The sequence below is a fragment of the Motacilla alba genome, chromosome 4 (assembly GCF_015832195.1).
Source record: "Motacilla alba alba isolate MOTALB_02 chromosome 4, Motacilla_alba_V1.0_pri, whole genome shotgun sequence".
Taxonomy (NCBI): Eukaryota; Metazoa; Chordata; class Aves; order Passeriformes; family Motacillidae; genus Motacilla; species Motacilla alba.
In genome coordinates, this window is record NC_052019.1 from 56,155,608 (window position 1) to 56,172,143 (window position 16,536).

The following is a 16,536-nucleotide window of genomic DNA, read 5'->3' on the forward strand; positions in this document are numbered from 1 at the left end:
GAATTACTAAATACCTACAAACATGTTTGGATGGCAAATATATAAAAAGTCTGTTCGAGGTAGATAATTTTTCAGTGGACTTCATGGCACCTGAGTTTTTCTATTGGCAGAAGCTGTCTGACAGGTGAACCTGAAATAAATAGAAATAAAAATATTGTTTTAATTCTGCATCCTTTCAAAATGCAAATCTTTAAAGACATATGTAGCACTGTTAGCCTTATGTAATAAATACACAGTAGTCAGCATTAAGCTACTGTCATCTTTCTACCAATCTTTTATGTATTTCTCATTTACTGAATAGAAGGGAGATTGTGTTTTGTTTGGGTTTTTTTTTCCCTCGCCCCTTGTATTCCTTTTTTGACTATTTTATTTTCCTTACTTTGCACCAAGACAGGTAACAAGGTGTTACTTCTGTGTTGCCTCTGCTGCCCTTTTTATAATCAGAAGTGCCTTAGGTGGTTGGAGAAAGGTTTCCATGCTTCCCCACAGGCATTGTGTCAATTTGTCTTGCTGCTGGTATGAGTCTGCTAAAGAAGCAGATCAAACATGAATGAGAATTGTTACTTTTTCTGACTGTTTTGGATAAGAAAAGTTTTGAAGGCAAAAAAAGTAAACCTCAACCCCACCATAAGAGCTGAAACTGTCATTTTTGATAGGCTTCCTTAACAACTTGCATGTAAATATCCAAAGCTGTGCCGGCCAAGGCCTTTCTCACAACCCTTGGGCATTGTGGTGTTAGCAGAAGTTAATTGCAGCCAGAGGAAGGTTTACTGTGGGACTCTCTGCTGCTCATTGTAATACCGAGTGCCCAATGACAAATCCTTTCACTTGGGTTTTTCCATGTTCCCTTTTGGCTCTCAGAAGTGAAAACAGTTGGTACTTTTTATGCTCTTACATTATTTTAATTTCTTGTTCCCCTCATTCGCTGGGTTGCAGGTACATCCAGAGGCAGTGACCTTGATCACTGCCTCTTGGGATGGTTGCATGGACCCCAGCAGTCTGGGGTTGGAGTAGTGGTTATGAGGTCTGGATTTTGCTTTTGCATTTTTAAATGCATAAACACATTTTGGCTTCTCTTGTTTTTCTCTCAGTTGATGAGCATGCAATATCTTAGGAGAAGTCACAGTCAATCCCAGTTGACAGGAAAGAATTGTATGTCAGTGCTGTGTTTTGTTTGGGTTTTCAGCTAAACCAAGCCAGAGCATGCGGGTGTAGTTATGTAAACAGAAAAAGCTACTTGTGTTTGATTTAATAGGTCAGTCCCACCGGATGCAAAAGAGGATTTTCCCTTGTGTGCATCCCCTTCGGAAGAAGCCATATTTTCTATCCAGGCTTGAAATAAACCAGCAATAAAATGCCACAGCAGCTCTGATGGCTCATGCGAATCATCCTCCACCAACCTCTCTGTAGATTTCTGAAACTCTTCGCGCTGTTTCTTGCACAAGTGGAAAGTGCCAAAGGGACAGATGTTGCCAATTTGAACCGTACAGGGGGAAGGCAAATATTGCTAAGCAACCGAGTGCTTGAGAGAATTTTTCGGAGAGGAGCCAAGGGAGTTATGTCTGGGAGTGCCTGCAGCTTCTCATGGCTCGGTGTGAGGGAAGAGATTAAAAGTTCTTTCCTGTCAGGGCTGACGCCGCCAGCACAAAAGACACCATAACCTGTTGACACTGATTAGGGCTGACAAGGCAATGTATGAAAACAGGAAATCTGCCCTGCCATGTGGGAAGGCAGTAAGACATGTTCAGAGAGGTAAGTGCAGCACACAGCCGGTGCCAGGGTGGGGTCAGCAGTTGGCTTCAGCGGGACCAGGTGAAACCCAGGCAGGCACCCAGCCCCGTGAAGTCCAGTGGAGGTTGTGTCTGGGTCTGCCTTTCACATCTGACTGGGAGCAGGTCACTGAAGGACGGGCTGGCAGGGAGAGGGGAGTGTTTTCAGTAAGTCTTCTAATAATTGCAGGCTGCCTCATGTAAATAGAGTTAACTTCTCTAGTTACTGAAGGATGAAAAAGCTTATAAATGAGGCAAGTCTTAAAACACCTGTGTGTGGTTGTGCTTCTCCGTGGCCAAGCAGTACTTCATAGGTAAGTGCCAGCCTGGAGGTCCTTGCTTTGGTGGTCACAAATGCCACTGGAGATGTTTCCTCAGAGAGTTAATCTGCCTGTTTCAAGCCTCTGAATTATTTTGGCTGTAGACTCCTGGTTCAAGAGATGTGTTTTCAGGAATGAAACACAAGATTTATCTTCCTACGTTGGTCATCACATTAGCACTCTCATAATGCTACTTTGAGCACCTCCTGGACTTAGATCTGATTCTTTACTTTGTTTGAGCATAGGAAAATGTTTAGCATTTGCTTTGTGTTGTATTTCTTACTTTATGGGATTTTTTTTTTACTTTCCACCAGTGAGCCTCAGCGGAAGTGGCATTTTGCAGTTTAAGGATGCTCCATAGGAATACGGATCAGCACAGTGATGTGGGTTATGACAAGTCTGGTGGTACTGCTTTTGCTTCTTGGGCACTGATCGGAGTGCTCTTGCCCCGTGTGGGTGCTGCAGGAGGAAGGTGCCTCACTGGGATATTGGTCAGCTGTATGGTTTTCAGCCAGCACCAGCATCAAGGGGAGCAGGGTTCCCCTGCTGTTTGTATGAGCTGGTACAGTCCTGCATAGAGAAGGGCTTTCTGATGGCCCTGGGTAGGGCATGAGATTGCCAGAGCTCACCAAAGCTTGACTACAGCAATATGGTAATTTTTGAAACGAAGTCAGCAAGTAGTAGTGTTCCTGCCCTGGAACACTACTCAGTGGAGTCTGTTTTTATAGGAGTTATGCCTCTCTTATTTGTTTCCTTGTGTTGTCATTCTGTGCTTTGATGTTTCAGGTCTCATTTTTCATATTTTCTGATGTCTAACAATGCTGCTCTCTGAATTATCTTTAACATCCTTCTCCCTCCCAAGCTTTAGATGCCAGTTTTTATCTTCATAATGATGAGCATTTATTACTTAGACAATAAATTAGTGCTGTATTGTTTTAAGCCAGCAGAATATTTTAATTCCCTGTTGGAAAAGGTGATACTAGTAATTTTTTATCTCCTTTTGACACACCAATATCTCCTCCAAACTGCTTTAGCAGTGTTGCATTTTCTTGCCAATTTGTTCTGTTGGTCAAATGGTTCATAAATGTCATTAGATATTGAGATGCTCTTTTTGCATGCAATCAGGGGTATCCAAGCAAAAACTCTGGGTGCATTCCCAGAGAGGCTCTGCCATCAGCCCAGCTTCCTTTGCATGGACCCAACCACAGGGAGACAAACTGCAGCTGACATCACTTTGTGCTTGTTTCAGACCCAGCAAGGGCTGGATGCTGGAAAGTGTTCTCTGTCCCCTCTCTTCCCCACAGCCTCCTTTATCTAATCAAAAACACTATGGCCTTCTGAGAGTCCCTCTTTTCCAGGATACTGAATTCAACCACTTTGGCCTTTCTGCCTATTCTTCAGATGGAGCTTTTCTGGAATCAAAGGAGGAAGGAACAAGGGTGATGTTTGCTTTGGCTGCTAAGGAAATAGAGCTCAATAGTACTTGACTTGTAGACTAATTTTTAACCAGTTACGAAACTTCACCTAAACTCCCATTACTTACAGAAACTCCAGTTTAGGTGACTTGTTCAAATGTGCACTTTCCTTTGAAGGCAAATAGTAACTTTTGCTATTCAAGAGATTGCCATGTAGCTTGGGTTATGCCACAGTCAGAAATGTTATCTTGGCTGGCTTACTAAGCCTCACTAAGTGAAAAGAAAAAATTGACCATTAAAAAGACTCCAAAAAACCTACTTAAAGTTTTCAGATCTTTTTCACTGCTCGAAGTTAGAAACAATAGCAACAACATAGCAATATTTATTTTTTCCTTTTCTTGAGGGATGAAAGAATTCAGTTTCTGTGTTAGCATAATTTTAAGAGCATTTGTCTTGAATTAGAGCCTAAATGCAAGTATTTGTTTTAGTACACTATTGAATTGAAAGCACCCCCAAGGGGAGAAGTGAGTGAGCACTTCCCCATGCTTTTTAAGGTTAACTGCTGTATGTGTTTACAAGTATGTTTCTGTGTCTGTAAAACGAGCACACTGGCAGAGTGACTGAGCATTTTACAAGTTTGTTGTAAAATAAACTGTGTGTGGAATGATTCTTTATCAATTCTGTGGTATCTATTACTTCTAAAGCTTATATTTTTTTAACTTGGTTAAAGAACATTCATTTTTTTAAACATGACTTCTGCATGTTGTGTTTTGAATAGTAGTGGCTTATGAAGAATGCTAAAGGTTTGGGAAGATATAGGGTGAATTTGTGTAACAGGAGACAAAGGTATGTTAGATCCAACCTATTCCTCCTCAGACAAGGAATACTTTGGTTTCTTTTATCAGCCTGTCAGCTCACTGCTGTTCAGACCAAGTTGTAATTCAGACTTGACTGGACACCATCTGTTCTCTGAAGGTGAAAGGTGTGGTATATTCAGCCTGAATGTTTTCACTTGAAGTAGGCATTTTACTGAAGGTGCTCTTGGGCTGTCACGTTGCTTGTCTCTTTGCATTTTTGCTTTGTTAATCCTTGGCTGGGTGTGCTGAAGGAAGGCCATCTGTGCTTTACCAGTGCAAAGGACATCCCTTGCCTCCTTGGTGCAGGTCAGCTCCATTCCCGCCCCTCTTTGCCAACACAGTATTGATGTTACCACAATTATATTGCACATTTTTCCATAATGAAAGCAAGAGGAGAAGCAGTGTGGTATTTATTTTTCTGTTTGCTATGGTAGCAGTAACCCCTTGGGTATGTCCTACCCTTCCCTTAGACATTTCCTCGCAGCCTTCTGTAGTGCACTCGTAGGGAAATGCTTGTCCAGCTTTCAGGAGTCTAAGGATTGCATGTGAAACTATTAGAATGTAGGGACATTGCCTGAGAGGACATAAAAAAGTCACAGTACACAAAGGTGGTGAGCCCTATTCGTCATGGCGACAAATTATGAACCAGCCTGCTCACATCCCTGAGGTATTTTAAATTATTTGAGTATTTTGCCATTGGTTCATGGAAACTTTTCACAAACATTGGCATCATTTGAGCAATTATGTATGAACGAAATTATGGGCAGTGAAACAGTGATACAGAAAATCTGGAAATGTCTGTAGTCTTCTCCAGTTTGCTGTCCTTAGGATGCATCAGGAAAGTAGAGAAAGCTTTTTCTTAGGCAGAGGTTGGTTGGTGTCTTGATACTTTTAATTATCTTTCCTTGTTTGGATTTTAATTCCAAGCCATTCAATATGTTAAAAAAGCCATTTATTCTCTCCAGATTATACAAACAAGGAAAAAAACAGTGGACTGATCCTCTCCCATCCTCTAAGCATTGCTTTGTTTTCTGGTAGCTTTTTGAGCCTGGGAGGCTCGTGGCCTGTAGCCTTCCTCTTACACCTGAGTGACAAGGATCACTTCTCAAATGCCAGCTCAGCACCTCCTGCTTCGCTTGGCTGAAGGTAAAAACTGTGTGTGCCAGCTCTGCAGTGTGTAAGCCTGGCCATAAGGAATTTCTGGGACTTGGGGAACACCGTCTGCAGCCTTTAATGTAGAGTTTAGGGAATGATAAAAATGTCTTTTAAGGAACCTTGCATTTTGAATAATGACAAAGGCAAGTGTCTTCTATAAACAGATTTCAAATATTGTGGACTGGTTGTTCTAGGAACAGCATAAGCAAAGAAGGTTCTAGAAGACTCTGTCCAGCCCTGGCATCTGTTCCCACCTGGCAAACAAGCTCAGGGTGCTGTGAGCTTTTTGCTGAGTGCACAAAGCTGTTTTCTGAGGAGAGGATGAAAGTGTCTGTGCGTGCTCAGCTGAGTAATAACAAACATCTCCTGGGAGCAGACTGTGTCAACCTCAGATGCTGCTTTTACAGCTGAAAGTATAACTTAAAGCTGCTTTCAAGTTAGACTACTTTCAATTACCTGGTCACTCTGTTTAGCACACAAATTGAAGAGTGACCAGGTAACTGGTGGACAGGACTTGCTTTGGTTTCCCATTGTCTTTAGCAAAACAGGGAGCTTCCAAGAGACTTGTCCAATATTTGTCTTGAGGAGGATAACTTTCATCTATGTAGACATGATAATTGTGATAATAATAAGGCACCTTGCTGTTCCAACCACAAAACATAAAATCTAGAAATAGTTGGGTTTTTTTTGCATTTAGTTCAGTTATAAAACAATAGTGATAGTTGCCTTTGCAAGCAAAAGGATATCCTGCTATTTTTTCCCTTGCAAGTTAAGTTCCATGGTTTGGAAACATTTAAAGATATTTCTTCCATTTCCATTAAAGTTTAAAAATAGCATGTATGCTCTTTCTGAGTTAAGAACTTCATTTTCTTAGGGAGAGAGATACAATTCCTATCCTTTCAAACACATGTGTTTTCTTCTCTTTTTTCCTTTGGGAATACCATCCTTAGATGTACTAACAAGCATCCCTTTATTCATGTCCCTCCCACTTGCCTTCTCCTTTGATGCACTGGTCCTGGTGATGTGCCGGGTGCTGGCGTGGGACTGGTGATGTTGCTCCAGGCTCCAGCTTGCCTCTTCAATTTGTTTTATTTCCCTAACTTTTACTGGCAGTGTTGGTAATGCAGGGAGGCGCTGAGGGTGTTTTCAAACAGCTGGGAGAGCCTGAATCTCCTAGTCTTGTTTACTGAGTCTTTAAGGGGAGGTGCACCAAGTGCCACCACTGCCTTCATAAATCTAACTCTGCTTGTTTTCCAAGGGGAAAGTGGTCTTTGGAAATGGAAAGCATTTCTGAGAGATAGCAGCAGTTAATTATCTGAAGTGATCCTCAGAGCCACAGGATACCTCTCACCACCAAAAGCCCCAATTTCCTTGATGGTCTTAACAAGCAGAGTTATTATTTTCTTATCTTTTGTTGTTTCAGCTGCAGTGACCAGCTTTTTTTCTGGAGTAGACTTGAGTCAGGCTACTCAAAATACTGTAAAAGTATATCTATAAGCATAAATTGCAATGAGGTGGTACTGGACATGAGAAAATACCTGAAACAGTGGCTTGCTGCTCTCACTCAAATGCTTACATTGAAAGAAAATTGTGTATTCATTCTGCAGGGAACAAGGGGACAGAACCTTGGCCTTTTATGGACACAGTATTTACAGATTCACATTAAGCAGTATTAAAAATTATTTACTGGAGAGACCTTAAGGGGACAGTAGGTAAGGAGGTTTTGTGGAATCAAGGGGTCAGAACTAGATTTTTGAGAGCTGCTGTACAGATGGTCATTGCAGTGGAGAGGTGCTCTTGTTGGAGGTTCTTTATGCAGAGCAATTTACTAGAAAGATAATCAGCCTTGGCTGGAGTCCTGGTCTGCATGGCAATGTACAGGTGATGCTGCACTTAACTTCCATGCTTACTTTGTTTGGATTTCTGTTATATTTTTATTAGCTGGAGGCTAACAAGAGATGCACAAATTTTTGTCAGCAGCTCAGGATTTGTAACGAATCCTTCATTAAAACATATCAACAGTCTGTTCCCCCAGGACACAACCCCCTTGGCTACTTCAGTCAAAGAAAGACAAAACAGCAATTTGTTTTTCTTACACTGTTTGAGCACAAGGAGGCTCGTGTATTTATTTTTAGATTGAGCAAAATAATCCATCTCAGGGTTAGAAAAGCGTGTAAAATCTTTAAAGAATGTTTTATTTCCTGCAGGCACCCACGCAGGAACAGGACAGTACAACCATTGTTTGCTGAGTATTTTGATGTAAAATGCTTAAATTGCCAGGATCATTCAGTGTCAGCTGAAGAAAGCTCATGGGAATGGTTTGATTTGTTTTCAAACCTGCGGCGAGGGCAGTGACAGGCTGGAGCTGCTCTCTTCACTTGGAGCTGGGCTGCTGTGTTGAGGTGTGGGCAGAAGCAGAAGAGAAGGTGGTGTGGCATTTTTTTTTAGTGGAATAACTTTGGTGTTGCCTTGGAAAAGAGAGGTGTGGACTCAAATGAGTTAAGTGTGCTTGTGGAGCTGTCCACAGGGAACTTGGCTACAGGCAAGCTGCTGGTGAAACCCTGGTGCCCACAGAGGACCTGAAATAGAACCCAGAGAAATTATTTTAGAAGGCTCCTGTGGATTCTGAGACTGATAGATTGGATTTGTAGTCTACAATGTCTTGTGACATCAAGCAAGCAGCATAAACACAAATGAGAAAACAAATGCTTTTATAGTGTAATTTCAAAGGCATTATCTGGCTGGATAAGACAGAATCCTTCTGTACATTTCTGTAGTGCCTCAGCATTGTTTTAGTGTGCATAGAGGAAAAACCATAAATAAGCTTTGGTTTTCATGGACTACAGAAAGGAAACTTAACACTGGAAGCAATGTCAAGCAGATCTGCTTTAGCTTTGCTCTGATTTGCTGGAATTATTCCAGTCTCACTCCGTTAGGTTGAAGAACTAGGTTGGTGAAAGTTGAGACCCAGGATGTGTTGTTTGTTGCTGCTCATTTTCCATAGCTTAACCCGCCCATCTGGCTACCTGAAGCTGGCACAAAACTCAAACAAGAGCATCCCCAAACATGTATTTCTTACAGCTGCTGCAGTGTGTGCTACCTTATTACTGCTTTCCACAAAGAGAATCTGATATAAGGTTTTTATAAAACTTCAGCTATTTCAGTTTTATTTGTGTTTAATTTTCTCTTTTTGTCCTTTTGTATTCTTCCTTATTTTTTTTTTGTTGTTGTTGTTGTTGTGGTTGTCATATTTCTGTTGAAATGGAGTGAGCTTTCTTCTTCTGTGCCAAAAATGATGTGTCTTGCAGTAATTTCTCCTGTGAAAAATAATCCTAGTCTTGGGCAACCTGCTGAGAAAATTGCCTTCCCTTCTCACAGATTTGTTGTTCTGTGACAGCAGCTTCCTGAATTTTCTGGAACAGCTGAAGCTGCTGTTAAAGGGACTCTGCTGCCAAATCATACCTCTGTTACTTTACAGTAGTAATGAAACCTCAGACAATATTCCCTGTAATAAAAAGGCCTTTAAAATCTGTATCCTTAGTTTATGAAGTCAGTCATTAAGTCATACTGAGCTCCATATGATTTGAGATTTTAAACAAATTATGTCTACAAAGGTTTTGTTACAGTAATGAAAGTCCCTTTTTGTTCTATATTTCTGAAATGTTGTTGAGCTTAATAGAAAATAGCACCAAGGAAAACCTAAATATATGCAAATATTCCCACACTTGCGTATGAGGGAAGTGTGAAGTCAAGGAAGGGATGGTCTCATCCCTAAAATACAGTTTGCTTTGATGTGTTTGCACACACTTTAGTCTGATTTGTTATTGATTTAATCCAAAGCTCACAGGCACCAGTGCAAAGACTTACTCTTGTAAGCTTTAGCTCAAACTCCACCTTTTTCCTTTTAAAAGCACTAATACTTTTAGCATGAACTTTAAAAAGGAAACAAGCAAAAACCCCACATCCTTACAATTTCTTAACATGAAAAAAATCGGAAGAAAATCTTGTCTACATGCCTGCATCTTTCTTGCTTGACACAATTTTGATGGTTTTGTTAGCTTTTCATCCCTGTTTCCCCTGTGTAGTCAATTCTCTAGTGGTTTGCAAGGGTTTTTTTATTGCAGCAGCTGCAACAGTGATGTTTTCCCAGGTTCACCCAAGTGGCTGTTGATGCCAGAGCTGAGAAGGTTGTGTATTGTTAGAAGAGTTGGGTGCTGATGGAACCTTTGGGCTGGGAATGAAAGTGTGGTTTTATGCCTCAGGGAGCTGTTGTGGTTAATAATTTTCACCAGGATGTGCTTCAAAACCAAGTTATTTTCTATTGTTTCCAATCCATTTAGCTACAAGCAATTAAAATATCCTTGATCCATAGTTCAGGGAATTCAAGGCCATGGACTAGGTTAGTGCACATGGGAAAATACCACGTTGTAGATGGACTTTGTGTGCTTTCTAGGGACCAGAAAATTTGCTGGTAGCAAAGTATACATTGATTGCATGACAGGTTTTCTTTGTCTTTTTTTCATAATCTAAAATACCTACTTCGTAAAGGTTTATAAATTATTTTTTCTAGTTATGGGTTGTTTAGCAGTTGTTTTCTAGCAAATATTGGGTACAATATAAGAGGCATTACAGGTTTGTAAAATGAAAATAGTTGTAGGACTTATGTTCTGTAATATGGAATACTTAAATAGCCTTGGCAGATAATCTGCTTGGTGTCTGGTGTTCCTCAAGACAGTGTGTGAAAGCCTTTATGAATTTTCATGTTTATGCATTTGTGTCAATCAACAATACAGTTTGAGCTTCAAGCTTTGGCAGCCTCTTTCAATGCACGGCAGAACATTATTGCATCCATCATCAGGATTAGTAGAGGCTTGGTTAAAATATGCCTGGTCTCTTGTTGGCTGGGTCATTTTGGAAACATGCCCTCTGTGTGTCCACCTTGCATCTGTCTGTAGCACAGAGAGGATGGATTTTTAACTGCACAAAAATACAGGTGGGAAGTTGCTTTGGACAGTAAGTTGGCTTGCTGTTGCTAGCGTGACTTGTGTGCGAGGAGGAGAAGGCATCTAATATGCAAGATCTCCTCCTGCTCTGACTGGCTGAGCACAGATGGGTGAAGTGAGGACAGGATGGTAGGTTTTAGTCTGATTTTTGTCCTGCCTATTGTTTTCAAATTAAGCCTTCATGCAGTGAAGTATGCAGTTTTGTGGTCTTCATTGCATTCAGGTGGCAATGACTGTGCAGTTGACATGAAAAAATAAATTTAAAACTAGATATTCCTACTCAAATGCATTAAAGCATAGTATTAAATGGAAAGCAGCTGAAAATGTGATTAGTTTGTTTGTTTGGGTTTTGAGAGCTGGCAACCTTCTCTGCTGATAGTTGCAGGGGCAAAGCTCTCATTAGGAAACAAAGAAAACCTGACAGCAGAATGAAGGGCATGGAACTCATAATTGGCTTTTCTCATTGTTGCTGCACCGCTTGCTTGGGTTTTGTTGGTGCTAATAACTCAGTCTGAGATCAGGCAAAGAGCAATAGCTGGCATGCTTGAGCTGTACACACACACATTTCAGTTTTAATTAGGAGGAGATACCAGGCAATGCACTCACGCTGTAGCTGTTCCTCTCCTACACTGCCTGGGTACCTGCAGCACCAGTTTCACTTAAGATGGAGACAGAGAAACAAGGGGCTTGTTTGTGCACAGGATGTCAGGGGGCAGCTCCAAATGGGCTGTGACAGCAGAGGCTTGCAAATAGCAGGGATAAGCAGTGAGGTGGAAATTACTGAGATGAGAAGGAACAGAAAGGTCTGCGACACCTTAATGCTTGCCTGAGAGGCAGCCTGTATCCATTCCAGTTAATGCCTGCTCCAGACCTCCTGTCCATGTCCTTGCACACTCTGTGTGCTCTGACTGCCCCTGGCCTTGTCTGAGCCCACACATCTCAGCGGTGTCACACGGTGGCTTCTGAAATAATGCATGGCCAACTCTCTCTGAGAGGTGATTTTTTTGACATCTTGCTTGAAACTACTCTGGCACGGCCTCCTGATGAGGCAAGCTATTTAAAGACCAGGGAGAAAGCTTCAGCCCCCTTCTTGCACACATGAGAGCCATACGGTCCTTCAGCTCCACTTGCCACATGTGACAGAGTGGGATGAAAATGTGTGCTGTTATTTTTAATGGAATATCTTTAAAAAAAGAAATAACCTTAGAAGCTCTCTAACCCCATCTTCATTACAAAAAAAAACCCCTCAAAACAGCCACTGCTTATTCTTTGTAGTATCCGTGGCCCATGTAGTTTCATGGCCAGTGGGGCATCTCTTTTGTGTGCCTGGTGGTTCCTTAGGCAGTTTAGTTTGGGTTTGGTTATTAGTTTATTATCCTGATTTCCTCATTCATTCCCTAACAGAGCAGAGCGAGGCTCGGGGCGTGAGCAGAGCTATGTGTTCATGACAGCGTGTGGATTTTGGAATTGCTCATGAGGAGAGGACATGGAAGTATTTCTGAGAGTTTTGTCACACACTTGCTATGCAGTGTGAATTGAGTGCCTGCGCAGATTTTAAATTGTTTTCTAAATTAAGAGCTCCCTGTCCTCTTTTGTGGGTATGTGCACCTGTGCATTTCTGCATGCCTGTTGTAGTAAAGACAGACTAATTCCTCAAGTAACTTCTAGGACTTCTTATGTTTGTGTAGATGCTTGAAATTATTTTGGCCTGAAGTCCTTTTCAGTTCATGATCAAAGTAGTAATGAATCCTTCAGGGGCTGTTTTCCTTTTTTTACTTTTAAATCAGTATTCTTACTAATATTATTAGTAATTAAATTAATATTGTTGCTGCAGGAACTAGCTGTTATAGAAGTACAGCATCAGTTTGGATGGGAACATTGGCTCTAAAACACCATACCAAACATAGCAAGCCAAAAATTCTGGATGTCCAATGATGGTGCTTGACCATGACCATCAAAATATTTTGCAAGCGATGTTTGGAGGGACCTGTGTCATTCCCATACTGAAAGAGTGTAGATGTGGCATAAGGAAATCCAAGCTGGGGATTGTACAGATGTCAGTGTCAGACACCAAATATGCACCAGACTTAACTGGAGTTGTCTGTCTGCACGTTACAGTGTTCCCAGGAAAGGCTGTAAAAGAGCTAGCAGGGATAGACAGCAATGTGGAATATTTGGTCTCCCACACCCACAGTCCTAAGTGGAGCTGAGCTCCTTTCAGGGATTTCTTTGGCTTTATGGCTTTGTAGTTCTTCCTGCAGCAGCATTTTATTTCTCCTTTCCCCTAAACTCTTCTCTTAAAGCTGACAAGGACCCCCCTTTGCTGCTGGGTGGTAATTGTGGTGTAATGGTGGTTTAGTGGTTTAACAAGCTGAAACACAGCCAAGATGTGACTTGAAGAAAAAAAAAAAAAAACCAAAAAAACCCAAAAAACCAAAAAAAAAAACCAAAAAAAAACCGAACAAAAGGGGGAAAAATATTCAGGAAGCAGAAAAGCAAGCCCAGCTCCTTCAGGCACTGCATAGCTTTGTAAAAGATGAAGTGTCCTCAGTCACTGGAGCTGGGATGGAGGGAAAGGCGGTGTGCCCCACAAGTTTGGGGTACAGAAGCAGTTGCAGTCCTACCTGAGAGCAGAACCCCCAAAGCAGTCAGCTGGCTCTGACATTTTGGGTGTGGTTTTGACCCTGTGCTTGTTCCAAACAATCTGTGATTGTAATCTCTCGAGAAATCTTTTCACCATGTGTTTGATAATGGTGTCCTAAAAAACCCCATCAAAACCAGAGGTCCTTATGCTGCTGATGCAGACTTGTGTGGTGCTTGTTCAGTGTTGTGTGTTTGTTTTCCTTTAAATTTTTTGACATGAGGAAGAAAGTGGTTTCTGCTGAGCCCCTGGACCTGTGAAGAACCAGTCACTGAACCCTTGGGGGTTATGATAAATCCTCCTGACAATTGAACTATAAATACTCCATGTATGTAAACCTGTATTAATGTCAAAGTCTTTTTAGGCTCATCAGGAAGAACTCCAGGAAGGGGGATGTGGGTTGTTTGGCAAGGATAAGAGAGGTCCAGACTGGCTGTTACAGATATTCTCTTATTCTCAGGTTAATTTCATTCCACTTCTGTCATCACTTGTCACCTCATAAAACTTAAGTTTCTGAAATGGGTGAAGTAAACTGACTTTGATTTGTTGCAATCAATCCATTACAGAGAGAGTTTTGAAATACTTTGTCCAGGCAGGATGTTAATTTCTTACCAGTTTCACGGGAAGCTTATTTCTGTGGTGTTATCATGGGATATCTCAGGAGTTTCTGAAGCATTTTGCACAGGAATGTGTTTGCTGTTCACCACTTACTGAATTAAGAAGTAAATTAGGCTGAGCTACCAGGTTAAGCCTGCTGAGAAGAAAAAGAGGAAAGGGGGTGCCTTTTTTGGCACCATGAGTTACAAAGCATTCCAGCCTCTTGCCATGTGGTAGTTCCTTGCTGGTTGCCCTCCCTGTCCCCTCCTCCTGTCTGCTGTGGGACACATCTGCAGGCCTTGCTTTCATTCATGTGACTAATCTGGCCGTGCCTCAGCTTTCGTTTGTTTGGGCATGTAAGGTCAGAAGCTGCTCTCCCTAGGTGATTTTCTGAAGAAAAAGGCTTTGTCAAATGAGCACTGCTTCAATGAGAGCTTTATGTAGACTCAGACAAATGAGGTTGCAAGGAAAAGGCATTCCTCATCTCCTCCTTCCAATGTAAATAGTGCAGCATGTGGGAAACAGATGAGTGGACTTCCTGTGAAAGGGCCAAGGATGACAGTTTTGGACTTTATTGGTGCTTGCTTGCATTGCTCTTTACTTTTTTCTGGGGAAGATCCTTCTGATTGGGCATTGTAGCTCACTGTCTGCTTCTTGAATGTTAATAAATTCTTCCTGGCCTTTCCCTTTCAGCAATTACTCTGATGACTGAACACTTCCATAGAATTTCTTGTTTATAGAAGAAGAAACTGACCTGGCATGCATTTTTCTCATTACAACTACTCAGCTCTTTGGTTGTTTTCTTTTTCAGCCTGATTTAATGATATCAGTTAAAAAAGGACATGTAAATGACAGATACTTTTAAAACACATGCCTTGTTAGTAAATGGGAAGCTGATCTGTGGAAGGGAATTGGTGTTCCCCATGGCTGGGGCACATCAGTGTGTGGAAGCACACATACAGTCTGAGAAGGGGTACGTGAGAAGACCCTGCCATTAAAATCTGTGACTGGGCTTTTATAGTATCAAGTGATTGACTGTCAGATCTCTTCAGGCCAGCTGTGTAGATAAGTTATTGGTAGTATCAGTAGAATGTTTGTTCCTTTATCAGGTACTTTACCAGGTCTACCACATCTTTATCTCACTATCAGGATGTTTAACTTTGGGATTGATGAGTCAGACTGGTTTCAGCTTTATTCAACACCAAAAGCCCTGTGATGCCCCCTTTTCCATTTACCACCAGTAGCTTTGCAAATACCATTTGCCACTGGTGGCATTGTTTGAGTAGTTTTACCTCATTCCAGGCAGAGAATCCCAGCGGAACCTCCAGGAACCTCCAGTCACGTCTGCCCAGGACTTGAAAATAAGGCATTTTAGAAGTCCATTATTAACTACCCTTCTGATGGGGATTTTAATCCTTACTAGCATTTTATTGCTAATGGGCTTCCATGAAATTTATTGAGCTGTTGGTAAGCAAATGTTCACTGAGTGCGTGCCTTTCTCATGTCAGTTGGTAAAAAAACCAAACAAACTCATGCTGCTTCCCTCTTTCTTGTTACAGCAAACCAACTCCATTGATGTGCAGTGCATTGAAGAAATTTTGAGGGTAGGTACTCTTAAATAATAGATCCCTGTCTTTGATTTTTGCATGCTTAGATTTTGCATGCTTTAAGGTAATGGTTGGGGAAAAAAATAGCTCTCTGCTTCTGTTCACTCAGCAGATGTGGCTGACACTAGTTTTGGGGTGTGCTGAGGAGAAGTAAAGATAAGAGTCAGCCTCGAATAAAGCTGGAGTTGTAAGATCAGTCTTTCTGTCAGTACATAAGTGTAATACAGTCTGGTGCAGTTCAAGACTGACAAGTCATCCGAGACAGCCAGAGCTACTCCTCTATCTAGTCAGGGGATTGCCAGTCCCAAGTGCCCTTCCTCCAAAGGCTCTGGGCACGCTGCCTCGTGTCTGTGCTGCCAGCCCCAGCAGCATGCCCTGAGCAGGAATGCACCTCTGTCCTTCCCACCTGCCTGTGCATGGCGCTGCTGCTGGGCTGCTGCTCCCTCACTGTAATTCCAGTCTGCTCATGCAGAGCAAAGCCATGTCTGACGCTGTAACCTTGTGTCAGAACTGCCTCTGTGAGCAGCACAGACTCCAGGTGGCTGTGGCTGAGTCCAGGTTTTCCCTTCCCTGTGCACAGTGTAAAAATCCCCTGGGATTCCCAAGCCAGTGGTGTGATCCTGAGGAGAGGGTTCCTTGATGTCAGATGCTATTCTGAGATGCTGAAGTGCTGGTGGAACAGTTTGATTTCTGCAATTCACTTCCCTTGCTGTTGCTGGAGGTTGCAAAATCCTGATGCCTCGACAGCTCTGCAGAAGCTGCTGTTGGGGCAGTGTTTTAGCTGGAGGGGAGCTGCACACAGGTGCCCACTGGCTACTCTATGCTGGTTGGGGTTGTAGCACCAGGATTCCTCCTGGAAGTCTGGCATCTTTCTGTGTTTCACCAGGCATATCCTGTGTTCTTGCCTGTTAGTATATATCACTATTTTTGTAGCAACCATGGGGAAATACACCCAAATGCATGAAGAGGTAGATCCAAATGAATCTCTGTGCCCATCAGCAAAACTCCTGATAGCTGCTCCTCTCAATCTCTTTCCAGGAAATGACCCGCTCTTGGCCACCTCCCCTGACAGCTCTTAATACACCTACTAAAGCAGAGCCTTCCAAATTTCCATTCCCAACAAAGGTAAGATACCCTCTTTCTGCCAGGACTTCTGATAAACTAGAAGAGAG

The 16,536-nt window shown here is 42.1% G+C and overlaps 1 protein-coding gene across 2 annotated transcripts in view; it reads left to right on the forward strand.

Moving 5' to 3' along the window:
• The window catches only part of AFF1 (AF4/FMR2 family member 1), a 67,597-nt gene that overhangs the window by 27,580 nt on the left and 23,481 nt on the right, over nt 1–16,536 (forward strand). For both annotated transcript variants that reach the window (XM_038134476.1, XM_038134475.1), the window contains 2 exons: nt 15,317–15,361; nt 16,403–16,489. In XM_038134476.1, the coding sequence (XP_037990404.1) occupies nt 15,317–15,361; nt 16,403–16,489 (132 nt within the window). The remainder of the gene's footprint in view (nt 1–15,316; nt 15,362–16,402; nt 16,490–16,536) is intronic.